This window comes from Aquarana catesbeiana, linkage group LG08 (assembly GCF_042186555.1).
Source record: "Aquarana catesbeiana isolate 2022-GZ linkage group LG08, ASM4218655v1, whole genome shotgun sequence".
Lineage (NCBI taxonomy): Eukaryota > Metazoa > Chordata > Amphibia > Anura > Ranidae > Aquarana > Aquarana catesbeiana.
The window spans coordinates 15,888,506-15,914,587 of NC_133331.1; the positions used below are offsets into that span (position 1 = coordinate 15,888,506).

General features: G+C 44.9%; 1 protein-coding gene across 2 annotated transcripts in view; it reads right to left on the reverse strand.

Moving 5' to 3' along the window:
- LOC141105602 (pyridine nucleotide-disulfide oxidoreductase domain-containing protein 2-like) overlaps positions 1–26,082 on the reverse strand; it is a 127,533-nt gene that overhangs the window by 12,207 nt on the left and 89,244 nt on the right. For both annotated transcript variants that reach the window (XM_073595546.1, XM_073595547.1), the window contains 4 exons: positions 17,972–18,128; positions 12,228–12,382; positions 9,243–9,349; positions 3,494–3,614 (listed from right to left, as the gene is read on the reverse strand). In XM_073595546.1, the coding sequence (XP_073451647.1) occupies positions 3,494–3,614; positions 9,243–9,349; positions 12,228–12,382; positions 17,972–18,128 (540 nt within the window). The remainder of the gene's footprint in view (positions 1–3,493; positions 3,615–9,242; positions 9,350–12,227; positions 12,383–17,971; positions 18,129–26,082) is intronic.

The window sequence follows — 26,082 nt, forward strand, 5'->3', positions numbered from 1 at the left end:
GGGCCCGTCACCTCCAGCAACCCCGGGATCCGCAGGTTGTTGCGGCGACTTCTGTTCTCCAGGTCATCGGCCTGGAGCTGCACTTCCGCCAGTCTTTCCTGAAAGTCCTCATGGTCTTTTTCTAATTGAGCGACTCGGAGCTCCAAGGCGCTCACCTCCGTCTCCCCCTTGCCGACTCGTTCATCTAGAGTGTGAACTTCGGTGCGGAGCTTGTGGAAGTCACGGTGGTGCTGCTCCTCCATCCTTGCCATCAGGGCCTCCATGTCGGTCTTGGTTGGTAAGCAGCAGCAGGGCTCTGATGTCTGTGTCCACTTGAGTTGACCCCACAGATGCTTCCGATCCGCCCGGGCTACCAGGTGAAGGTACCAGAAGCGAGGGCAGCCCCTCCAGCGAGTGTGGGACATGTCGCTGTGATGCGGCCATGGATGTGGAAGGTAGGTCCTCCGGCCTTCTCTTGCCCCGTGTTTGTGCAGGGGCGATCGCTGCGTGAGCCGGGTGTTGGAAGTACCAGCTGATCGATGCTGCTGGGCTAGCTTTAGATGATCCCCTGGTCTTCCGCCTTCTATTATATGTCATTGCCGGATGTTTTTTGTAGAAGAAATGGTCATTTCAGCCGTTATTAGTAGGTCGGGAGTCGGGAGCTGTAACAAAAAGCTTCCTTACTCCGCCATGTCCAAGCCACACCCCTCAATATTTTTTACTTTCTGGTATAAAACATATTCCAAAAATTTTTTATAAAAAATAACATTGCTTTATACTTTTAGCCAAAAAGGTATTCTGCTACATGTCTTTGGTTAAAAAAATCAAAATAAAAAAAAATCCCAATAAATCTTTGTTGATTTGTAGATGCTATAACTTTCACGCAAACCAATCAATAAAGATTGATTAGGATTTTTTTTTTTTTTTAACAGAATAAATTTTTGTCTAAATTTATAAAGCAATGTTATTTAATTTTTTTGGATATGTTTTATAGCAGAAAGTAAAAAATACTGCTTTTTTTCAAAATTTTCATTTTTTGTTTTTATATTTATATATAATAAAAAAAAAAAAAACAGTAGTGATCAAATACCACCAAAAAAAGCTCCATTTGTGTGAAAAAAAATCTATTTTTTTTTACATTGTTAGCAGAAAGTAAAAAATATTGCTTTTTTTTCTAAATTTTCGTTTTTTGTTTTTATATTTATATATTTCATGTATATAATAAAAAAAATAAAAAACCCAGTAGTGATCAAATACCACCAAAAAAAGCTCTATTTGTGTGAAAAAAAATCATTTTTCTATTTCATTGTTAGCAGAAAGTAAAAAATATAGCTTTTTTTTTGTTTTTGTTTTTTTTTGGTTTTTCTTCAACATTTTTAGACTTTTTTTTATATAATAAAAATTCCAGTATATATATATATATATATATATATATATATATATATATATATATATATATATACACCATAGTTTGTAGATGTTATGACTTTCACACAAACCAAACTAGGGTATATATACTGGAATTTTTATTATATAAACAAAAAAGTATGAAAATGTTGAAAAAAAAATAATATTTTTTTACTTTCTGTTATAAAACAAACCAAAAACTAAATAAAAAAATTATAAATATAAAAATGACAACCGAAAATTTTGAAAAAAAGCAATATTTTTTACTTTCTGCTGTAAAACATATCCAAAAAAAAAATAACATTGCTTAAAAAATTTTGACAAAAATCTTTTCTGCTACATGTCTTTGGTAAAAAAAAAAATAATAATAATAATCCCAATAAATATTTATTGATTGGTTTGCGTGAAAGTTATAGCATCTACAAAATATGGTAAATATACTGGAATTTTTATTATATAAACAAAAAACATAGCATTTAATGTCTAAACCGCTGGCAACAAAAGTGAGTACACCTCTAAGTGAAAATGTCCAAATTGGGCCCAAAGTGTCAATATTTTGTGTGGCCACCATTATTTTCCAGCACTGCCTTAACCCTCTTGGGCAAGGAGTTCACCAGAGCTTCACAGGTTGTCACTGGAGTCCTCTTCCCCTCCTCCATGACGACATTATGGATGGTGGATGTTAGAGACCTTGCGCTCCTCCACCTTCCATTTGAGGATGCCCCACAGATGCTCAATAGGGTTTAGGTCTGGAGACATGCTTGGCCAGTCAATCACCTTTACCCTCAGCTTCTTTAGCAAAGCAGTGGTCATCTTGGAGGTGTGTTTGGGGTCGGTATCATGTTGGAATACTGCCCCGCAGCCCAGTCTCTGAAGGGAGGGGATCATGCTCTGCTTCAGTATGTCACAGTACATGTTGGCATTCATGGTTCCCTCAATGATCTGTAGCTCCCCAGTGCCGGCAGCACTCATGCAGCCCCAGACCATGACACTCCCACCAACATGCCTGTTTGTAGACAAGACACACTTGTCTTTGTACTCCTCACCTGGTTGCCACCACACACGCTTGACACCATCTGAACCAAATACGTTTATCTTGGTCTCATCAGACCACAGGACATGGATCCAATAATCCATGTCCTTAGTCTGCTTGTCTTCAGAAAACTGTTTGCGGGCTTTCTTGTGCATCATCTTTAGAAGAGGCTTCCTTCTGGGATGACAGCCATGCAGATCAATTTGATGCAGTGTGAGGCGTATGGTCTGAGCACTGACAGGCTGACCCCCCACCCCTTCAACCTCTGCAGCAATGCTGGCAGCACTCATACGTCTATTTCCCAATGACAACCTCTGGATATGACGCTGAACACATGCACTCAACTTCTTTGGTGGACCATGGCTAGGCCTGTTCTGAGTGGAACCTGTCCTGTTAAACCGCTGTATTGTCTTGGCCACCGTGCTGCAGCTCAGTTTCAGGGTCTTGGCAATCTTCTTATAGCCTAGGCCACCTTTATGTAGAGCAACAATTCTTTTTTTCAGATCCTCAGAGAGTTCTTTGCCATGAGGTGCCATGTTGAACTTCCAGTGACCAGTATGAGAGAGTGAGAGCGATAACACCAAATTTAAAACATCTGCTCCCCATTCACACCTGAGACCTTGTAACACTAATGAGTCACATGACACCGGGGAGGGAAAATGATTAATTTGGCCCAGTTTGGACATTTTCACTTAGGGGTGTACTCACTTTTGTTGCCAGCGGTTTAGACATTAATGGCTGTGTGTTGAGTTATTTTGAGGGGACAGCAAATTTACACTGTTATACAAGCTGTACACTCACTACTTTACATTGTAGCAAAGTGTCATTTCTTCAGTGTTGTCACATGAAAAGATAGAAGAAAATATTTACAAAATGTGAGGGGTGTACTCACGTTTGTGAGATACTGTATATTTAAATATATATATATATATATATATATATATATATATATATATATATATATATTTTTTTTTTTTTGTTTTGTTTTGTTTTGTTTTGTTTTTTAATTAAAATATTTTTATATAAGAATTAAAAATTAAAAAAAAAAAATATAAAAAGGAAATGATATCTCACCTGGATGAGCTCCACTGCCGCACAGGTACAGACTTTGTATAGGAGATCTGTAATCAGAGGACCCCGGCCCCGGGCGTGCAAAATATAATTGATCCAGGGACATACTTCCATGGAAAATATTCTGTGCAGAAAACAAAGGAGAGAGAGAAGGGATCAGAGCCAAGCTGGATTCTCCGTTCAGGAGGAAATCAGTCTCATATTACGCATTTATACATGTGTGCAGACCCTGATAGCTAATCAGCATTGAGATTTAACAGACATGTTGTGATTTCCATTAAGTGTTCTATATGTCATCATACACTTGTACCAGCCGGGCACACAGACATTTATTGGCCTCGCGGCTCCTCCCCAGAACAGATAACCCCCTAGGAGAAGCGCTCCCCCGGGGGGTTACCTTACGGTAGCGCTCCCGAGTCCAGTATTTGCATCCATGGACATGAATGCTGGGCTCAGCCCCACACCCCCAAAGCCTGCGTCATTGGATTTGATTGACAGCAGAGGGAGCCAATGGCTGCTGTCAATCTATCCAATCGAGAGCCAAGAACCCTGGGCAGAGGAAGAGTGCATCTCCACCGGGTGAAATTCCAGGGCTCGGGTAAGTAAAAGGGGGGGGGGGGGCTGGTCACTGCCAGGTGGGGTGCCAGGTGTTTTTTCACCTTAATGCATAGGATGCATTAAGGTGAAAAAACCAACCCGAGGGTTTGCAACCCCTTTAATCTGAGACACTAACTAACATGGTTTTGAGGTCTGACCATTTTGCAGAGGAAATTAACAGGAGTTAAAAGGACTGCGCCCACAAACGGACAGTCTCTTAAGGATTTAAACATTTATTAACAGCTTGAGGAAGATTTTGCAAAATAATGCAGCACAGACAATTAAATCAAAGTGAAACTAATAACCTACAAACAACACAGATTGACAAAATCAAAAATATTTCAGTGAAAAATATCCCCCCCCCCCAAAAAAATACTTTAAAACACATCTGTTTTGCAAAGACATAACACAAAATACAAAGAGAAAATACATTTGTTACAAACTATAAACACACCACAGACAGACAATCTTGGCTCTTTTCAGGGCAAGGTAAAGAATGCTATCTGCAAGCTTTATATAACATAGGTTTGTGTGCTAATGAGGCAATTGAAAACACATGGACAGTCCATGAAACACACAAAATGCAAGTTCACCCAGTGTAGAGACAGAACTTCAAAGTGGGTACACCTGTTAAGGGTGTCCTTAAATTACTAACCCAAAAACACACTCTCTGAGCATGCTCAGAAAAATCCAAGTGCTGTTCACACACGAAAAGCACCAAAAAGTGCTGTTCACACACAAAAAGCACCACAAAAAAACCCCCAAAGACCCTGAGCATGCCCAGAACAACCCAAATGCAGCAAGCACAAAATGAGCCACCCCCTGTCCAAAATTAAGCACATCATCCAGCATGCTACAAAATTACAGATGGGACAAAACACCCCCCGGTCCAGGGGGGGCAAACAAAGAGCCTAACATGGGCAAAAGTTATACAACAAATACCATTGCAGTCTATGGGAACTGACTTGTTAATTTTTCGAGTCCCCACTTGGCTGGCTTATATTCTAGTTATTGGCCTTAAAATGGGTAGGGGGGGCCCAGGTCCCACCCTAAGGGACATACAGTATATCCATGTCACCAATTTGCACAACCCCAAAAACAAAACAAGGAGAAGTGCCTTTAAAAATGCAAAATTGCTTAAGAGCTAGTAACTTGGGGGGGCGGTTACTCTGCCTGTAAATTGGTGCATCTGTAGCATGTATTCAAAATGCTGCTTCAAAGATGTACGGCTTTAGAGAAAACTTACAAATCTACATTGCAGCTGCAAGATTTTAACCCAAAACAAAAAAATAGCCCCCCCCCCCCAATACACATAAGGCCATTTGGGTCTGTTAAGGCTTAAAAAATGAAAGCCCCACGTGAAAAATCCCACCCCAAACTAAACAAATATTGTGCCCCTCCCAAACACTAACAAACCCCTAGCCAAACACACAGCAAGCCAGCCCATGAAAGGGAGGTGGATGCTTGGGGCCAGGAGGGGCTCGGGCACCCCAAAAGTCAACCACCTTGTTCCCATATTCAGGGGGGACAAGGGCCTCTTCCACACAACCCGAGGCTGGGGTTGTGGGGGGCTGCAGACAAGGGGCCGCGGCTCTTTAACCTTGTGATTGGCTGTGTCCAATCACAGCCGGTCACATGTAAACACGGAGATGCCGGTTATCGGCGCTCCTCACCTCACACTTGATAGAGTGTGAAGAGAGGAGAGCCGATCAGCGGCATCTCCTCACAGGGGACAGCTAGGTATGTAATCAGGGCACTAATCATCAGTGCCCTGATTACAATTAAGTGCCCACCAGTGCCAGCAATAATTGCCAACCACTGCCACAATCACTGCCACCAGTGCCCACAATTGCCACCAATCTGTGCCCACAAGTGCCAGCAATCAGTGGTCATTAGTGATGCCAGTCAGTGCTGGCTATCAGTGCTGCCCATCAATGCTCATCACTGCTGCCCATTAATGCCACCCATCAATGCCCATCGGTGCCGCCTATCCATGCCCACCAATGCCACCTATCTGTGCCCACCAGTGTTGTCTATCTGTGCCCAGTGCCTGCCAGTGCCACCCATCAGTGCCGCCTATCAGTGCTCATCAGTGCCACATATCAGTGCCCATAAGTGCAACATATTCGTGCCTCCTCATCAGTGCCACCTCATCAGATCCCATCAGTGCAGCCTATCAGTTCCCATCAATGCAACATATTCGTGCCTCCTCATCAGTGCCACCTCATCAGATCCCATCAGTGCAGCCTATCAGTTCCCATCAATGCAACATATTCGTGCCTCCTCATCAGTGCCACCTAATCAGTGCCCATAAGTGCCACCTCATCAGTCAGTGGCCATCAGTACAGCCTATCAGTGCCCATCAGAAAAAGAAAAACGTTTTTTTTCCCGGGGGGGGGGGGGGGGGGCAATTCACATCAATGGGTTGCATTATGTGCACTTGTTGCCCAAAAGAAGTTCCTGCTCCTTTTTAGGTGACAAGCTTAGAGTGATTTTTAACCACTTGCCGACCAGCGACACGCCGTTATGTCGCTAAACTTCAAGTGGTTATACCCGGGATGATGCCGGCAGGTGCAGGCATCACCCCCGTATTTTTTTTTTTTTTTTTTAGAGCCAGCGGTCGGCTCTCTTGTAAAAGCTTTTCTAGCAGCTAACTAGCCACTGGTTTGCTTTAACAAGCAGCGGGAGGAGGACTTTCTCGTCCCACCAGGACATCCAATCAACCAGCCGGCACTTTCACCAGCTGATCATAGAAGCAAACAAAGACCGGAAGGACTGTGATCACCTCTATGATATAAGAACCCAGAAGCGATGAGCAATGCCGGGACAAGGTAATCTAGAGCCCAGAGCGAACATGCCAAACTGTGCCCCCCCCCAAAAAAAAATTGAAAAAATTGAGCATGCTTAGTACCCCCAAGCATAAATCCCCTTCCTCCCAGTTTAAATCCACCCCCCTGCAGAAATCCCCCCCAGCACAGATCTTTGCCCCCTAGCACAAATCCTCTACCCCTCAAAATCCCCCCCCCTCTAAATCCCCTTTCCCAGCACAGATCCCCCCCTCCATCCCTCCTCCTAGCACAAATAGCCCCCAATAATCCCTACCAGCACAAATCCCCCCAAAAGAAATGTTGGTACTAATCTGCAGGCTTACCAAGCTTAAATTCCCCTTCCTCACAGTACAAATACACCCCCTGCTGAAATCCCCCCCAGCACAAATCTTTGCCCCCTCCCCCCCAAAAAATGACCCCTCCTTGCACAAATCTTCTACCCCTCAAACCCCCCCCAGTACACCCCCCCAAATCCCCTCTTTCAGCACAAATCCCCCCCCCAGTACACCCCCCCAAACCCCCTCTCTCAGCACAAATCCCCCCCAACCCTTCTCCTAGCACAAATCCCCCCCAATCATCCCTACCAGCACAAATCCCCCCAAAAGAAATTTCCCCTCCTAGGTCAATTCCCCTACCCCCTCTATCATATCACCTCTTTTAGCACAAACACCCCTCCCCCCACATTCCCCCCTCCTAGGACAAAACCTCTTACTCCACCCCCCCCCCTAAAAAAAGATCACTAATCTGCATGCTTACCCTCAAGCATAAATTCCTCTTCCTCCTAGTACAAATCCACCCCCCTGCTGAAATCCCTGCAGCACAAATCTTTGCCCCCTCCCAAAAAAAATCACCTCTCCTAGCACAAATCCTCTTCCCCTCAAATTTCTCCTGCTAGTACACATCCTCCCCTCTCCAAATCCCCTCTCCCAGCACAAATACCCCCCCCCCCCCTCATCCCTCCTCCTAGCATGAATACCCCCCAATCACCCCTACCAGCACAAATCCTCCCCAAAAGAAATTTCCCCTCCTAGGTCAATTCCCCTCCCCCCCTCATATCACCTCTTCTAGCACAAAGCCCCCATTCCCCCCTCCTATCACAAGTCCTCTTACTCCACCCCCCCTCCCAACACAAATTCCCCCTAAATCACCACTCCTAGCACCCCCACCCCCCCAATTTTCCCCTCCTAGAACTATTTTTATCCCCTGCTGCCCCCCCCCCAAATTCCCCCTCCCAACACTAATCCCCTCCCTCCAATCTCCTTACGGTCCCCCCCACCTCACATGATACCACAATGCCCAGGGCAGCCGTCCCTCCTGCCCACCCCTTGTCCTGGCCCTGGCGATGAGCCTACATCAGTTTCGGTTTCCCGGAAGTAAACTGCGCCATTTTTTAAAATGAAAAGCATTTGATCACACCGATCTTGGAGTTTTTAATGCTTTTTAAGAGCAGAGGAGGAAAATGGGGGTCTTATAGACCCCATATCTCTCTATAAAGAGTACCTGTCACTGCCTATTGCTGTCACAAGGGATATTTACATTCCTTGTGACAGCAATAAAAGTGATAAAAAAATTGAAAGCAACAATGTAAAAACAAAAATAAGCAAAAAAATTTTAAGTGCCCCCCCCCCCCCCCCATCCTCGTGAGTTTGCGCGCAAAGGCGAATGCACGCCCGCAAACAGCTATCGCCCCACAAGTGAGGTATTACCATGAACATCAGATCACAGGCAGTAATTCCAGCACCAGACCTCGTGTGTAAATCTAAAGTGGTAACCTGTAAAGGCTTTAAAAGCCTCAGCCTATGGATAGTAAAATTTATGTTGTTTGTTACCATTGCGTGACATGTTTGGTATCTATTTACTTGGCGTAACATCATCTTTCACATTTTACCAAACAATTGGATATTATATTGTTTTTTGTGCATTAAAAATCAAGAAGTGTATTTTTTTTCCAGAAAAATTGCATTTGAAAAATCCTAAAAAAATCTAAGATATTTTCTAGCAAATAAATACAGATTATTACATGTAAACAAAAAATGTCAGAAAAGGTCTGGGGTTCAAGTGATTAAACTTACGTTTTGCCGCAATCCTGTTGCACGACAATCACGGCAGAATCGCACTGCTTTTGGGGTGCCATGGAGAATAATGGCACCCGAACGCGCACCGCGCATTTTGACGCAATTTGGAATCGCAGGCGGAATTGCAGCAACTCTGCTGGCCATTCCAAATCGCCAAGTGTGAGCGCATCTTTAGTGATGACATAGAGTAAGCATTCCCTTTTATAAGACATTGGCAGTACAAGCGCTGGTTATAGAATGTACAGTACATACTCCTCCGGGGAGGCCGAATATACTCTCCAGGTCGGGCGGTGTCAGGACATCTCTGCCAATCACAGTCGACTTGAACCCCGGAGCGTATTTCTCTATCCAGCCGAACACTGAAAAGAATGGAAGGAAATAATTTGAATGCAGGTTGTCTGTTTAGAGGGTTTCAGGAAAATTGGGGTACGGCTCTACAACATCACCCGCCGTTATTAGCCGGAGCCCAGCGGTCCAGAGTGCCCATCTTCTACAATAAAGTGTTATTCATCCGATATAAAATCACAATTGTACATCAGAGTGAGGGAGGAGCGGGAATCCTCAAGATTTGTTCTTCTAATAAAACTTCACTTAGAGCAAATCTATCGACATTTGGAATTATTCACATTTTGGTTAATTATCGGTGTGCTGGCCCCTCATTTTTAACTGTACATCCTTTCTGTTCTCTGACCGTATTCTGCTAAGGGGCAAGTCTATAGATGGAAGTTTTCATTGGCACTTAAATTCACAATCACATCAGCCATCACTTGAAAGTGAACCTGCCCTATGAATGGAGGCCAGTGGAGGGATGGGCAAAGGAGGGGGACACTGAATGGAGGCCAGTGGAGGGATTGCCAGAGAGGGGTGGAGGACACTGAATGGAGACCAATGGAAGAATTGGCAGAGAGGGGTGGAGGACACTGAATGGATACCAGCGGGGGGGATTGTCAGAGAGGGGTAGAGGGTACAGAATATGGAGGTCAGTGGAAGGATTGTCAGAGGGTGATGAAGGACACTGAATGGAGGTCAGTTTGGCAGAGAGGGGTGGAGGACACTGAATGGAAACGTGTGGAGGGATTGGCAGGGAGGGGTGGAGGACACTGATTGAAGCCAGTGGAGGGATTGGCAGAGAGGTGGGGAGGACACTGAGTGGAGGTCAGCTTGGCATAGAGGAGTGGAGGACAATGAATGAAGGCTGTAACGAAACGTCCCACACTCCGCTTGAGTGCTTTCGTCATATACCACTTCCTCCTAGTCTGAATATAGATATCAGATATTCCAACCTCTCACAAGCACAAAACAAGGCGATACTTGTTTAGTTGCTGAACATGGACTCTTTTATTAGAACCAAAATACAAGTCTTACATACAGTAAAAGAGGAGGTTCCTCCCTCCTGCTCATATTACTCTAACAATACACCTGTAACCAGAACCCTAATTAACATGAGCTAGTTTACTAAATCATTTACCCAGACTAGGTGACTCAGAGACATGACCCCTCAGGGTAGACTTCACGACTCCTAGCTCATGACTATACAATACACATTATCGTAAATATCAACACAGGACTTCTTCATACAATTGCAGGGTTAATTAGCACAAACAATGGGTGAAAGACTCTTAGAAGCTGTGGCAAGCCAGACTAGACTCATTTACATTATATAAGACAACAAATAGGTGGCTGGAGTTGATGACATTAGCATCTAACAGTATGTGTCCCAACAGTATGAATCAGTCACTATTTCTATGGCATATACAGGGTTCCCAGAGTCTGTGTGTCTTTGGGGGATATGGATCTGAATCCAAAGTAACACCACCTCAAGGGTCCCCAGGCATACAGCTCACAAAGAGCACCGTTCCCCCAAATGCCAGGACCCAGGTAGGCAAGAGGCTAGCATTCAGTCCCCTCCAAAAGCCTCTGTCCCGGCTAGGTCTGTCACAAAGGCCATGGGAGTGATTGGCAGAGAGAGGTCCCCTTCATCCCAGAGGAGGACAAAGCAGCAGTAGTTGGAACAATCATCAATTCCCGACTCGATTACGCTAACTCGCTCTATATAGGATTACCCCAATATCAGCTTGCGCGCTTACAACTCATCCAAAATACGGCGGCAAGACTGTTAACAGGTAAAAAACCCTGGGAGTCAATCTCCCCATCCCTGAGGAGCCTACACTGGCTAATCGTAAAGAATCGGATCACATTCAAGACCCTCTGCCTCACCCACAAATGCATACAAGGAAACGCGCCTCAATACCTTCGAGAGAAAATAAAACACTACACACCCAATCGCAATCTTCGATCATCTAACCAAAACCTCCTTCTCATTCCCAAATACCGCTACAAAGCAAAGGGAGAACGAAGGTTCGCAGTCCAGGGACCTCGACTATGGAACGCATTTCCGCCCCACATCCGCATGGAAGAAAACCATCTGGCTTTCAGGAAAAAACTCAAGACCTTCCTCTTCTAGAAGCTGACAACAGCAATCACACTAGCGCCTTGAGGCGATTCAGTTCGCATTTGCAGCGCTCTATAAATTTTCAGGTGGAGGACACTGAATGGAGACCAGTGGCTGAAGTATAGGAGTCGCTGAGGTCACCTTGCTGCAGGGGTCCCTTGAGGGGCCCCCTGTATACCTCGATAGGAGGAACAGCAAGGACGGCTGAGACCGAGCTCCCCGATCCTAAGCCAAACTGCAATCGGCACTGCAGGGAGCTCGTCACATTGATTTGACCTAAAGTGAAAGCACAGTGCAGGAAGATGGTCCTTATGGTGAGAGAGGGTTAGCAGTGGAATGTCCTATCATGAAATAGCAAGGACTGGATAATGGCATACTTATTCATAACTACTAAACTATGGTATGGTAATGGGTTGTTTGACTGTTTTGGGGGGCTTGAAGAGGCTTTTGTCTTTTCATCCAATCAGCAAAATTTGCCAGTTAACAATTTTTTGAAGGGAAATTGACCTTCATTTTGGACTGAAACTGCTGGATCTGGTAATAGGATGAACTGGATGTGACACTTCCGTGCACAAAACATCACCTACAGATTTTGATGACTTCTCCAACTAGAAGGCACACTTTGCTATGTTAGTCAGATATTGGTTTAGTCTGGGTCATCTTGGAATTAGAAATGGCCAATTCACATTTACAACAATAGAAAACCTAACAACTTACAAGATGAGTAATATTCAATGGAAATTCATTTGGAAATACAACATAACAAACATAGAGTCATCACTTACCATTATCTGCATATTTATTCCTTTCTTCTTCATCCCACTGCCGGCCTCCAGTCAGGGTGTATGGAGCATATTGGGAGAAGATGGAAATCACGTGACATCCTGGAGGAGCCAGGGTCGGGTCTAGTGTTGAGGGGATACATAGCTCAATCATAGGCCTGTGAGAAGTACAAGACTTGAGTAAATTCCATGGCTGGCATGCACACAGCCCTTACCTACTGTGTAATAGATTTACAAACACTTTCCAGAACTCCAGTTCTGATTGCACATTGTTATCATTTGGTCATAATCAGAAGATATGTGAGATGTCTCCATATGCCTGGTCACATCCCCAGCAGGCTGTAGGTCTCTTTACCACTTTAAATCAAGTACAGTATGTAGTGGTAGAATCTGGCAGAGAATTTAAACAAAGAGTTGTTGCACTGTATATATTCTTTTTAGAATGTGGTGAGTGGGTAAAAGCAAATTCTTAAGCTCTTGGAGAGGGTTCTGAGAAAGTGAGAGGGTTGGTCTGTATTGTAGAATTCCAGACTTGCTAGTTTGGAATCAGTCGCCATTTGTTCCCATAAGGGGGTTGGTTGGTTACAAACAAAATAATGTGCTCAGAATATCTACAGTAGGAGTGAACTGATTCTAGGAAATCTCGGATCTTCTACTCCTGGGGGCAAACAATATAGATCATCTTTTCCTGGGGAGGATAGGAAAAAAGGGGGAGATGTACCTCCTCCAAAAGTTCTTGGCACATGGCCCGGGTCGTAACAATGGTAGGGTGGGATTTAAGATTAGGTGGGATGTTGGGGGATTAGACAAGGTACAGTTGTGCTGAAAAATTTGCCTTCCCTGGCAGGTATAGTGAAATTTTGTCATTAAAGGGGTTGTAAACCCTCAATTTTTTCACCTTCATTCTTTCTATGCCCCCCCAAACCCCCATTTACTTACCTGAACCCTGTCTTTCCAGCAACGAGGACAAGCACACCAGCTCCAGATTCTGATTGGATAGATTGATAGCAGCGCAGCCATTGGCTCCCGCTGCTGTCAATCAAATCCAATGACGTGGGAGCTGGGGGGGGGCGGGGCCGAGTCCTGCTGTCTGTGGCAATGGATGCAGCAGCAGCACACGGGAGAGCGGCTGTCCAACGGGGCACTCGAGAAGAGGGGGAGCCAGGAGCACCGCTGATGGACCCCAGAAGAGGAGGATCAGGGCCACTCTGTGCATAACCAACTGCACAGAGGAGGTAAGTATGACATGTTTTTTTTTTTTTTTTTTTAAACAAACCTTTACATATCCTTTAATGTTGGTAATATGACTGATCATGCCAAAAAAACTGTCTTTTATTTAAAGCTCCTGCTGCTATCAGTCTGTCCAATGAGGAGAGCGACAGCAGCTGGGCTCAGTTAATAAAAAAAAAGGGGGGGGGGGGGGAGCTACAGCACAGAAGATTTTTCACCCTAATGCATAGAATGTATTAAGGTGAAAAACCTTAAGTCTTTACAACCACTTTCAGATGGCAATTAACCACCTGCCGACCGCCTTCCGCATATATACTGCAACAAGGCGGCTTGGCTGCGACATCAGTCAGTGCCTATGGTATTGTGGGCGTGCCACGGGAGAGAAGCAGAACGGGGATCTGAGTATGTAAACAAGGTGGATTCCCATTCTGACAGGGGAGGAGAGAGAGATCATCTGTTCCTAGTGATCAGGAACAACGATCTCTCTTTACTCCCAGTCAGCCCATCACCCTGACAGTTATGCCTCGTTTCCACTGAGCGGATCAGTTTGGTTCGGTTCGGTACAGTACGCTATTTTGGGTGTTTCCATTATGAAAGTGGCCCATACAACCGAACCGAACTGTTCCATTCAGGGTCCTGCTTCAGATGTGGGGCCATAGAAAATGGAACGGTTCGGTTAGGGCAGAGCTACGATACATTCCACTGATTGGCTGACAGAAAACCCTCTGCTGTGCTATGCTGAGGCATTTTTTCTAAACCCTGTATGGCCCCTTGTGGTCCCACTTGCAGTGGAAATGCTCACCTGAATAGACCGGACCATTCTATGCCATTCAAACTGTACCGACCCGAACCGATCCGCTCAGTGGAAACAAGGCATTAGAAAGCACCTCCCTAGGGAAAACTTAACCTTTTGATCACCCCCTAGTGTTAACCCCTTCCCTGCCAGTGCCATTTATACAGTAATCAAAGCATTTTTATAGCACTGATCACTGTATTGGTGTCACTGGTCACCAAAAAGTGTCCCTTAGCGTCAGATTTGTTTGCTGCAATGTTGCAGTCTCGCTCAAAATCGATGATCCCCGCCATTACTAGTAAAAACAATAAAAAAAATAAAAAGTCCCTAAACCTTTCCCCTATTTTGTAGACGCTATAACTTTTAACCTTTAACCACGTCTAGATAACTAAATGCATTGAGTTGCTGTCATGTGATTGGCAATTTGTGTTATCAAGCAATTGAACAGGTGTACCTAACAAAGTGTCTGAAGAGTGTATAAAAATGTATGTAATAATAAGACAGAGCAAAGAGGAGGAATAAGAACTATGAGCACCCTTCCAGTAAGGGTAGAGCAGTCATTCATGGGCTATCCATAATTATGTACTTTAATACACAGAATACAAATCTAGATGAAGAACTTGTCTGCAAAGGTTTCCAGGCTAAATCAGCACTTTATTTCCTCCAAGTACCGATAAACACTATAAACATGCTAATAGAAGCCTGATTGGGAAGGTCATCTTAGAAATAAATGCATAATATGAATGACTAATGCCCTCAAAGTATAAAGAATGTGAAGAATGGATGAAAGAACTATTTAAAGAATCATTTCTATACACAAACATCTAGAAACTGAAATACATATATTGTAATAGTCAGTTGTTGTTGGTCTGACATTCCCGGCACCACACCGGAGAGCATTAAGAACAACTTCCATGTAACATTCCCGGCACCACACCGGAGAGCATGAAGAACGACTTCCATGTAACATTCCCGGCACCACATCGGAGAGCATGAAGAACGACTTCCATGTAACATTCCCGGCACCACACCGGAGAGCATGAAGAACGACTTTCATGTAACATTCCCGACACCACACCAGAGAACATGAAGAATGATTTCCAAGTGACATCCTGGCACCACACTGGAGAACATGAACAACAATTTCCATGTAACATTCCCAGCACCACACCGGAGAGCATGAAGAATGACTTCCATGTAACATTCCCGGTGTCTTGCCGAGAAAGTTCCCTCGGCGGATAAGGACCCCCCCTGTACTGCGCAGGCGCAGCGCCTGCGCTGTACGAATTACTATGAGCCGCCGAAGATAGCCGAAGTTCAAAATCTTCAATCAGCTGTACACGGCGCCTGCGCCCTAGGTCCAGGTTGAAGCCCCACCATCCAAGTGGACCTAGAGGGGGAATAAAAAAGAGCCGAGCGAAGCGAGGCCGTGCCCGAAGTGTGGCGAGCAAAGCGAGCCCGTGAGGGGCCCTCTTACAGGCGCCGTGTACAGCTGATTTTCACCTATTCACCTTCTGCTATTTCCGCCGGATCCTACTGCGCAGGCACAGCGCCTGCGCAGTACAGGGGGGTCCTTATCCACCGAGCGGAACTTTCTCAGCAGAATACTGGCACCACACCAGAGAACATGAAGAGTGATTTCCATGTAACATTCCTGGCACCACATCGGAGAATATGAAGAATGACTTTCATGTAACATTCCCGGCACCACACTGGAGAACATGAAGTACACTTTCCATGTAATATTCTCGGCACCACACATGAGAGCATGAAGGAAGATTGCCATGTAACATTCCGGGCAGCACACCAGAGAACATGAACAATTTCCATGCTGGAGCACGTAGAGCTCATCAAATACGCAAATCTAGTTCTTGGCCAACCAGTATTGTAATGAAGAGAAGTCCTCATATTATCTATCCAAACGAAACTCTGGAATCAATTATCACTTAACTTTGCAGATACAAATGAACAATCACACCGGAAATTGGGTTACATGTGTCTGAAAGTCTGTGTTCCCCGCACAAAGCAGAACTGGGATTGTACCAATGTAAGAATGAATAGCTGGTATGATATAATTTACAGCTGATGAAGATGAAGAGCAGTAATGATGAAAAGCAGTAAAAGCAGTAAAGGTACAGATACACAGAGGAACCTGATGTCAGTTTAACCAAAGATCTGTTCTGATTGGTTGCTGTGGGGTTTTGGACTTTGTATCTATCACCATCGCTCTTGTTTATCAATAAGGCATAAACAGTTTGTACATTAGGAAAAATATCATTTGAACTTTTGAACAACCAATAATGATGTTAGGGAGCTGAGAGCACTGCAAGGAGAAGGAAGACAATGGAGCAGTCACATGACCCCAACTTTGGAATGGAATAGAAAGTACCATGCCGGCAGTTCATAATACCATTATTGTCTGACACTCTTTCTGTAGCCCTAATATACTGTTGTTCTCCCATTGCATCTCATCATAATTCTAATTACATCTCCTGCTCCAGCCCTGAGGAAGGGGAAGGCCTTTCCTCCAAAGCGCATTGGCTTTACTTGACGCTCTTCACCAATAAACATTTCTTAAAGGCCTTTGAGTGATATGAACTTTTTTTTACTAGGCGCTCCTCAACACCCACTCAGAGTCTGTCATCTGCTGGGTGTTTTTTATCATGATCAGAGAGGTAGCAGCCTAGGACCAGAACAAGGTCCACATACGCTCACTATACCTTCATTGTGTATTGGCTCCTCTGAAGGAGAACTCAACCCACTGTGTATCCATCAGAACCAAGTCTCAGTTCTATCAGTTCAGGACCATCACACACACACATCAGACAACTTTAGAATGGAATAGAAGGTACTTTTAAAGATTTTGAGGTTGGATATTGATCATGGCAGGGGTGATAAGAGGGTTTATTAAAGAAGTACTTCAACCCCCCCTCCTCTGTTTCCCCTACCCATCCCATCTTACCTGTATTGCTGGGTGCTCATCATAAAGCATAGTCACTTACCCAGGGAATCCAGCCTTGTCCTGCTGTGATTCGCTGATCGGGTATCACAGCCTTTATCCCACGCAACCATCTTGGTACACCAAGTCACCGAAAGCCCAGCTGCCTCTTCCAGGTTCAGGCAGCCTGGCCCCCAATGATGTGTGCCAGCTTCACCCCCCCCCCCCACCAATCTGTGAATTGGCTCCCTCAGCCTTCTGGATTATCCTCTTCACATATCCCAGGAGGAGGACGCATCCTTCTTGCCTGGTGAGACTGAGGCTGAGGAGTAGGGCCACAGAAAAAAAAAAACGAACAAGCCTGAAATAAACCACTTGTATAGATAGCAGAAGAGGTGGTCTAGGCAGGTGCCTAGAGTCTGCGTTAATGATTTGCTGACTAGAGTTCTGCTTTAAAGAGATTTCCTCCAGCCTACAAAATTCGGAGAACTCCAGAGACGAAGGTTAAAGCAGAACTCGGGGGTATTGGCTTTCGTTGGCTGTGTTAGCTCTGGTGAGGTGTATCCCATGGCTGTAGTGCTGTCCTGTTCTTCAATATCACTATTTTTCTTTACACTGGTTTATATACTCCACCCCCACCCCCACACTCCACCACCATTCACAAAACTTAAAAAAAAAAAAACATATATAAAAAAAAAGTGGGTCAGACTTGGTGGACCAATTGGTCTTATTCTGCCGTCACTCTTCTATGTTTCTACACGTTCTACAGTTCTTCAACTTTTATACCTTGTTGATGGTTTTCCCTGACAGGCGTCTTCATGGGCCTCATCTAGAAGGTTCATATGTTCGCTGTTCAGGTGAATGGAGCATTGGTGGTGGGGCAATGGTTTGCCATCTGCTGTGTTTGGTATAGAGTGGAAGTTTGGTAACCGATCTACAGCCACTGTAAGGAAAGCACAACGTTCACTTCATTATTCTTCCATGTCATGACTCAGAAGACGTGTCACTGTATACTTGGAAGAAGTTTTGAAACCTTCCTGGAAAAGGAACAGCAACAAATGTAAAGCAGTTTTTTCCCTTTTTGGAAAAGTGAAGAGTTACTTCTGTTTTTTTTTTTTTCTTGTTTTTTTTATGCTAACTGCCAAATTGTTTTACTTTACAAAATAAGGAACCTTACACAACCTAGAGGGGTGTGTATATACAGTATATATTTATTGACAGTGCTGTATTCAGCCACTGTGTTAGTAGGATTACAGATCACACAGGGTTCTCATTGATGCAGGCCAAGGGGCTCCAGAATGTTGGTTCTGAGCAGAACAAAAACGTTTTTTTTCAGTTTTCTCCAGGTTTAGTAAGTTACAGATTAGGTTCTAAAGGCCATAGGCTTCGAAGAGTCTTAGCGAGGAAGAATACTCTAACCCTGGCCCCACATTTTACTGGGGACCAGCAGGCTGTGTGTGCAGGTGTGCACAGCCTCTATAATCAAGGATCTGTCAATAGTTCAGGACTCCACCCAGGAGACAGGAGGTCCCTTTGCCCAGAGGTTGCCACCTCATCCCTTTAAACCCGAACTCATATGAATTACACAGGTTCTGAGGCTAATTTAATGCAGATAAGGCACCAAGTGAATCTAATTACCACCTTAATCAGCCACAGAACCTGTGTAATTATTATGTGTTCTGAGGTGGCAACCCTACCCATGCATCAGGGAGCTGCAAGTGGTCTGCAGAGTATGCATGTATGCACAATAACACGGTCTAAGGAAACAGACTAAAACCGGCCATAGACGGAGTGATTTTCTTTCCTGCAACCATGGGTTGGTAGTGAAGAAAATTGCTTGATTCCTCAACACAGTCAGTGTTGATGGGGGAATTCCTCCCGTGGAGCCATTGTGTTCTCCCAGTGAGGGCGCCTCCCTGCCAAGAGAAAACAGTGAACACTGATAGCGGCTGTAATAACCACTGGCAATAATCACATGTAAAATCCAACAGGCTGGTTGTACCCACGTTGAACGATTGATCAACTTGGGTACAATCAGCCTGCCCATACGTGATTTGAATCTCGGCCAGTTCTGGCTGAATCGGGCCGAGATTCGAACCATCTGTGGCCGGTTTAAAGGCCTAAGCCTGAGGCCAGAGCAAAAAGCGAAAGACAAAGCCACCCTTTCGTAGGGTCACAGTATAAGGTTTGGTTAAAGTAGTTGTCTTCTAACGCGGTCCCCACTCTAATGCCCCATACACACGGTCGATTTTTCCGACGGCAAATGTGTGATAGGACCTTGTTGTCGGAATTTCCGACCGTGTGTAGGCTCCATCACACATTTTCCATCGGATTTTCCGACACACAAAGTTTGAGAGCAGGCTATAAAATTTTCCGACAACAAAATCCGTTGTCGGAAATTCTGATCGTGTGTACACAAATCCGACGGACAAAGTGCCACGCATGCTCAGAATAAATAAAGAGATGAAAGCTATTGGCCACTGTCCCGTTTATAGTCCCAACGTACGTGTTTTACGTCACCGCGTTCAGAACGATCGGATTTTCCGACAACTTTGTGTGACCGTGTGTATGCAAGACAAGTTTGAGCCAACATCCGGCGGAAAAAATCCTAGGATTTTGTTGTCGGAATGTCCGATCAATGTCCGACCGTGTGTACAGGGCATAAGAGGGGCATGGCTTAGGACAAGGACCGTGTCGGAAGCCAACTGCTTTGATGAAGCATTATGGTGTGACCGTACGAAGAGCGGCTTTGTCTTGCTTTTCTTTCTTAAAACTATAAGCTACCCACATCATTACCTTTAATATACTGTATTGTTACTGGAAACGTTATTAGGGAAATGCAAAACCTTTATGAAATACATATTCACAGAGGTGGCTCTAGGATTTGTGAGGCCTTAGGCAAAACCTAGACATGAGGCCCCACTCACGCCCATAATGGGAAAAATAATTCAAGCGACAAAAAAATAAACTGTATAAATTACATATATTAAGAGCTTTAAAGTGCTGGTGTCAGTGTTCTCTATCTCGGTGCTGGTGTCAGTGTTCTCTATCTCGGTGCTGGTGTCAGTGTTCTCTATCTCGGTGCTGGGGTCAGTGTTCTCTATCTCGGTGCTGGGGTCAGTGTTCTCTATCTCGGTGCTGGGGTCAGCGTCCTTATCTCAGTGCTGGGGTCAGCGTCCTTATCTCAGTGCTGGGGTCAGCGTCCTTATCTCAGTGCTGGGGTCAGCGCTCTCTATCTCGGTGCTGGTGTCAGCGCTCTCTATCTCGGTGCTGGTGTCAGCGCTCTCTATCTCGGTGCTGGTGTCAGCGCTCTCTATCTCGGTGCTGGTGTCAGTGTCTTTATCTCGGTGCTGGTGTCTGCGTTCTCTATCTCGGTGCTGGTGTCAGTGAAGGAGATAGCAGCGGAGAAGCCAATCAGCAAGCAGTGCCAGCGCAGGATGCAGAGCGCCTGGCCCACCAAGGCTGAGGATCAGAACTGGACTGGGACCTCCCAACCCCCCCCCCCCAGTGGAGTCCCGCATAGGTGGGGGTAAGGGCAGGGCAGAGGGAAGGGTCAGGGGCTACCAATCACAGGTGGGCACAGTGGGACTGAGCTGCCCTTACTGTTTGTGACACTGATGATCAGGAGGAAGGGAGTGGAGTGCATGGGACAGGACAGGGGGTGAATATAAAAACCAGAAGGGGTTGTGGCATGGTAGCTGTGCTTCTCCCTGCAGGTGGAGCCTCAGTTCCCCCCTCCCCGCACCGATTGACAGCCCCAGAGAGAGAGAGAGGTGGCCCGGTCCGGACACCTCTTGTTTCCTACCTCCCTTTCCATCTGCTCCATACAGCGCTCGTGGGACTTCCTCCGCGGGACCTTCCTCTTCCTGTCCTCCCCACTGCATGCCAGATTCCTCCTCCAGCCCGGGTGTGCGGGGACCGCTCCGCTGAGCACTCCAGTGGTGGGGGGTGACGGGCGGGGGGGGCGCGATCTGCGTCTCCGGAGCAGCAGGAAACTTTTTGCTCCAGCTGCTGGAACCTCCTCCCCTTCTCCTCCCCCTCTCCTACCCAAGACAACACAGCACTGGCCCTGCCTCCTCCTCAAGACAGAGCCACACTCCGTCCTCTCTCTCCTCTGCCTGTTAAACCACTGCTGGCCGGAGCCTAACACCGCCCGCAGTGGCATTGTTGTCAGCAGAGGCGGCTCTTCAATGAGGCGGTTGCGGGGCCCCTATGAGTGCGAGGCCTTAGGCGACCGCCTTATTTGCCTAATTAGAGAGCTGCCTCTGCATATTCAGCATAAACACACAATATCACCCCAGAATATTCTAAGTATATTGGGCTCCCCAAGCGGTCAGTAAAATAAAGAAAAAGCAGCCTTTCTCAACCAGGGTTCTGGGAAAACCCTAGAGTCCCTCCAGAGGTTGCTAGGGATTCCTTGAGCAATAAGCAATGTCTTCAGTCACAGGGAAAAGCCAGAGCTGGGGTTTATAGGCTAAAACAGATGATGTTTACTCAAAATCAGTGGATTACTGCCAAATAAGAAGCCAATGTGTTTTTCGGCCATTAGGCCTTAAAGCGATGTTAAAGTCTTATTTTTTTTTTCTAAAATAACAAACATGTCCTACTTACCTGCTCTGCAATGGTTTTGCACAGAGCAGCCCTGATCCTCCTCTTCTCAGGTCCCACGCTGGCGCTCCTGGCCCCTCCCTCCTGCTGGGTGGGAGGTGCATGCAGGTGCCACCCATGCCGGTGCGCTCCAGAGCCACGGCTCTGTGTGTCCCTTCACACACAGAGCCGCGGCTCGGCCCTGCCCCCCTCTGTCTCCTGATTGGCTCACAGGCTGTGATTCAATGGCTCCAAAGTCCCCTGAGAGCCAAGGCTCTTGTGGACATTGCTGGATCCAGAGGGGGGCTCAGGTAAGTATTAGGAAGGGCTGGGGGGCTGCTGCACACAGGTTTTTTTTACCTTTGTGCATAGAATGCATGAAGGTAAAAAACATTGTGCCTTTACAATAACTTTAATGCCCCGAATAACTTTAACACACGAACGGAATGTCCGATGGAAAAAGTCTGACGGAAGCTTTTCATCGTCTATTCCGATCGTGTGTGGGCCTCATCGGGATTTTTTTTTTCGAAAATTCTGATGGACCTAGAAATGGAACATGTTCTAAATATTTCCGACTGAACCAATTACTATCGGGAAAACCGCTTGTCTGTATGCTGTTCCGACGGACCAAAAAACGACGCATGCTCTGAAGCAAGTACGAGACGGAAGCTATTGGCTACTGGCTATTGCACTTCCTTTTTCTAGTCCCGACGCACGTGTTGTACGTCACCGCGTTCTGGGCGGTCGGGCTTTGGTGTGACCGCGTGTAGGCAAGACCGCTTGAGCGGAATTCCGTCAGAGTTCCCTCAGAGAAACCTTCGGAGTTTATTCCGACGGCAAAACCGGTCGTGTGTACGCGGCATTAGAATGGCCAAAACGCTTTGGATTTTCTCGTGAAATTTGATTATTGTTTTATAAATATAACAAAGATTGACAAATTGAGTACATACAAGGATGGTGGTACAATATTCAAATAGCAATAAAGGTAAACATATTGATTCATGAACAAGATGAGTACATAACAATGTAGAGTAGAGCAACGAATAAACCAATAAAGTATTACATCGAAAACATTAGAAAATTCCATCAGAAGGAAAAAAGTAAGCTGGTGACTATTGGCTCATTTTGCAAGAGCAGTAATAAGGAAATCGATCTAATAGGTATATATTAAAAACAGAAGAGATAATGTGTATATAAGTACCACACAATATAAAAAAAAAAGGAGTAGATAGAGAGGAGAGGGTAGAAAAAAGAGGGGAAGGGAATGGGGGTTACAAGTGGTGATGGGATCCCAAATGAATAGAAATTATAGTCAAGGCAAATAGAGTAAAATTACCAAGGCAATAATATTGCGTCATCAAAGTCTGGAGGTAAATAATGCTTAACCCAAGGAAGCCAGAGCTTCTCAAATTGACCAATTCGATCTCTTTTCGATTGCTTCCATATTAGCATGGATAAGAGCTTTATTAGTTCTGTGTATGGTTTCAGCTAGAATTAAATATTGAGTTTTCCATGCCTTAGCAATGTTTTTTTTTGCGGCTGTTAGGAGCTGTAAAAGAAGGTGACATTTATTCTGTGTGACCCCATCAGTTTTCAGGTTTAACAGGGCTGTAGCAGGATTTGGGCTGTATAGGTGCATCAAAGATTTTGGAGGCCAAGTCAAAAACTGCCTTCCAGAATATTTTGCCAATTGGGCAATCCCACCAAAAATGAAGTTGAGTGCCAGACTCTGAACAGGTGCAAAAACAAGCTCCGGGGTAATCAGAAGTATATTTCGAAATTCTGGCGGGGATCAAATACCAACGGGTTTGCACCTTAACCACATGCCGACCAGCCGCCGCAGTTGTACTGCAGCAGCATGGCACGGCTGGGTGAAACGACGTTATGTAACGACGCTTCACCCTGTGGCCACTAGGGGGCGCATGCTCGCTCCACGAGCTGATGCGAGTGCCCGGCGGTCTCCATCACCAACCGGGATCCCGCGATCGCTCTGGGCACACAGGGAACCCGGAACTGTGTGTGTAAGCGCACAGTTTCCCATTCTCTGAGCAGGGAACTGACAGATCGTCTGTTCATACGGAGTATGAACAGCGATCTGTTAGTTTCCCTGCACAGTCCCATCCCCCCTTCTGTTAGAACACAAACTAGGACACACATTACCCCTTCACTGCCCCCCTAGTGTTAACCCCTTCACTGCCACTAACATTTTTACAGTAATCAATGCATTGCACTGATCGCTGTATTAATGCCAATGGTCCCAAAAAAATGTGTCAAAATTGTCTGATGTGTCCGCCATAATGTCGCAGTCAGGATAAAAATCGCAGATCGCCGCCATTACTAGTAAAAAAAATTTTTTTTAATAAACTTCTAATAAAAATTATTAATAAAAATGCCATAAAACTATCCCCTATTTTGTAGACGCTATAACTTTTGCGCAAACCAATCAATATACGCGATTTCTTTTACCAAAAATATGTAGAAGAATACATATCGGCCTAAACTGAGAAAAAAAAAAATTTTTTTTTTATATATTTTTTGGGGATATTTATTATAACAAAAAAAGTAAAAAATAATGCGTTTTTTTCAAAATTGTCGCTCTTTTTTTGTTTATCGCGCAAAAAATAAAAACCGCAGAGGTGATCGAATACCACCAAAAGAAAGCTCTGTTTGTGGGGAAAAAAAAAAAGGACATCAATTTTGTTTGGGAGCCACGTCGCACGACCGCGCAATTGTCAGTTAAAGCGACGCAGAGCCGAATCGCAAAAAAAAAGGGCTCTGGTCTTTGGGCAGCCAAATGGTCCGAAGCTGAAGCGGTTAAAGTCAGTTTCCACAGCAACAACACTAAAAGAAGCAGAGTTAGTGGCGGCCCATATGCTAGACCATTCAGTAGCATTAAATGAGAGATTAAAGTCTAGTTCCCATTTGGAGACATATGGGGGGGGGGGAACAAGTGTTAGTACTACCTAAAATTTGCGTATAGAGAAAGGGAACAAGTCCTCTAGCACGAGGGTCAGAAATACATATGCGTTCGAAAACGCGACATCTGGGATAGTTGGGAGTTGGAATTGAGATAAGGTTGGAGAGAGTTTTTGATTTGTAAATATGGGAACAGTTCCGATTGAGGAAGTCCAAATTTATCACACAAAGTAGGAAGAGAATGTATGGAGGAGGCAGATACCAAATTATATAAACGGGATAAATTAGCTGTATTCCATGCTTTGAAAGAATTAGGAGCGATCCAGGCAGGGTAAAACGCAGGATTTTTAACAAAAGAAAGGAGCGGCAAATGAGGAGATTGAAGGCCAAGAGGAGTTTTGCGTCTGTTCCAGATGGATAAAGAATGTTTTGTGATAGGATTGCGAATAGAAGTACGATCAGTTGGTCTTCACCATAACATGTTAGGTACTGAAATAGGGTCACAGTCAATAGACTCAATTGCTACCCATGAAGGAATTTCCTTAACCACTTCAGCCCCGGAAGGATTTACCCCCTTCCTGACCAGAGCACTTTTTACAATTTGGCACTGCGTCGCTTTAACTGCTAATTGCGCGGTCATGCAATGCTGTAACCAAACGAAATTTGCGTCCTTTTCTTCCCACAAATAGAGCTTTCTTTTGATGGTATTTGATCACCTCTGCCGTTTTTATTTTTTGCGCTATACACGGAAAAAGACCGAAAATTTTGAAAAAAAATTATATTTTCTACTTTTTGTTCTAAAAAAAATCCAATAAACTCAATTTTAGTCATACATTTAGGCCAAAATGTATTTGGCCACATGTCTTTGGTAAAAAAAATGTCAATAAGTGTATATTTATTGGTTTGCGCAAAAGTTATAGGGCCTACAAACTAGGGTACATTTTCTGGAATTTACACAGTCTTTAATTTATGACTGCCTATGTCATTTCTTGAGGTGCTAAAATGACAGGGCAGTACAAAACCCCCACAAATGACCCCATTTTGGAAAGTAGACACCCCAAGGAAATTGCTGAGAGGCATGTTGAGCCCATTGAATATTCATTTTTTTTGTCCCAAGTGATTGAATAATGAAAAAAAAAAAAAAAAAAAAAAAAAATTACAAAAAGTTGTCACTAAATGATATATTGCTCACACAGGCCATGGGCCTATGTGGAATTGCACCCCAAAATACATTTAGCTGCTTCTCCTGAGTATGGGGATACCACATGTGTGGGACTTTTTGGGAGCCTAGCCGCATACGGGGCCCCGAAAACCAATCACTGCCTTCAGGATTTCTAAGGGCGTACATTTTTGATTTTACTCCTCACTACCTATCACAGTTTTGAAGGCCATAA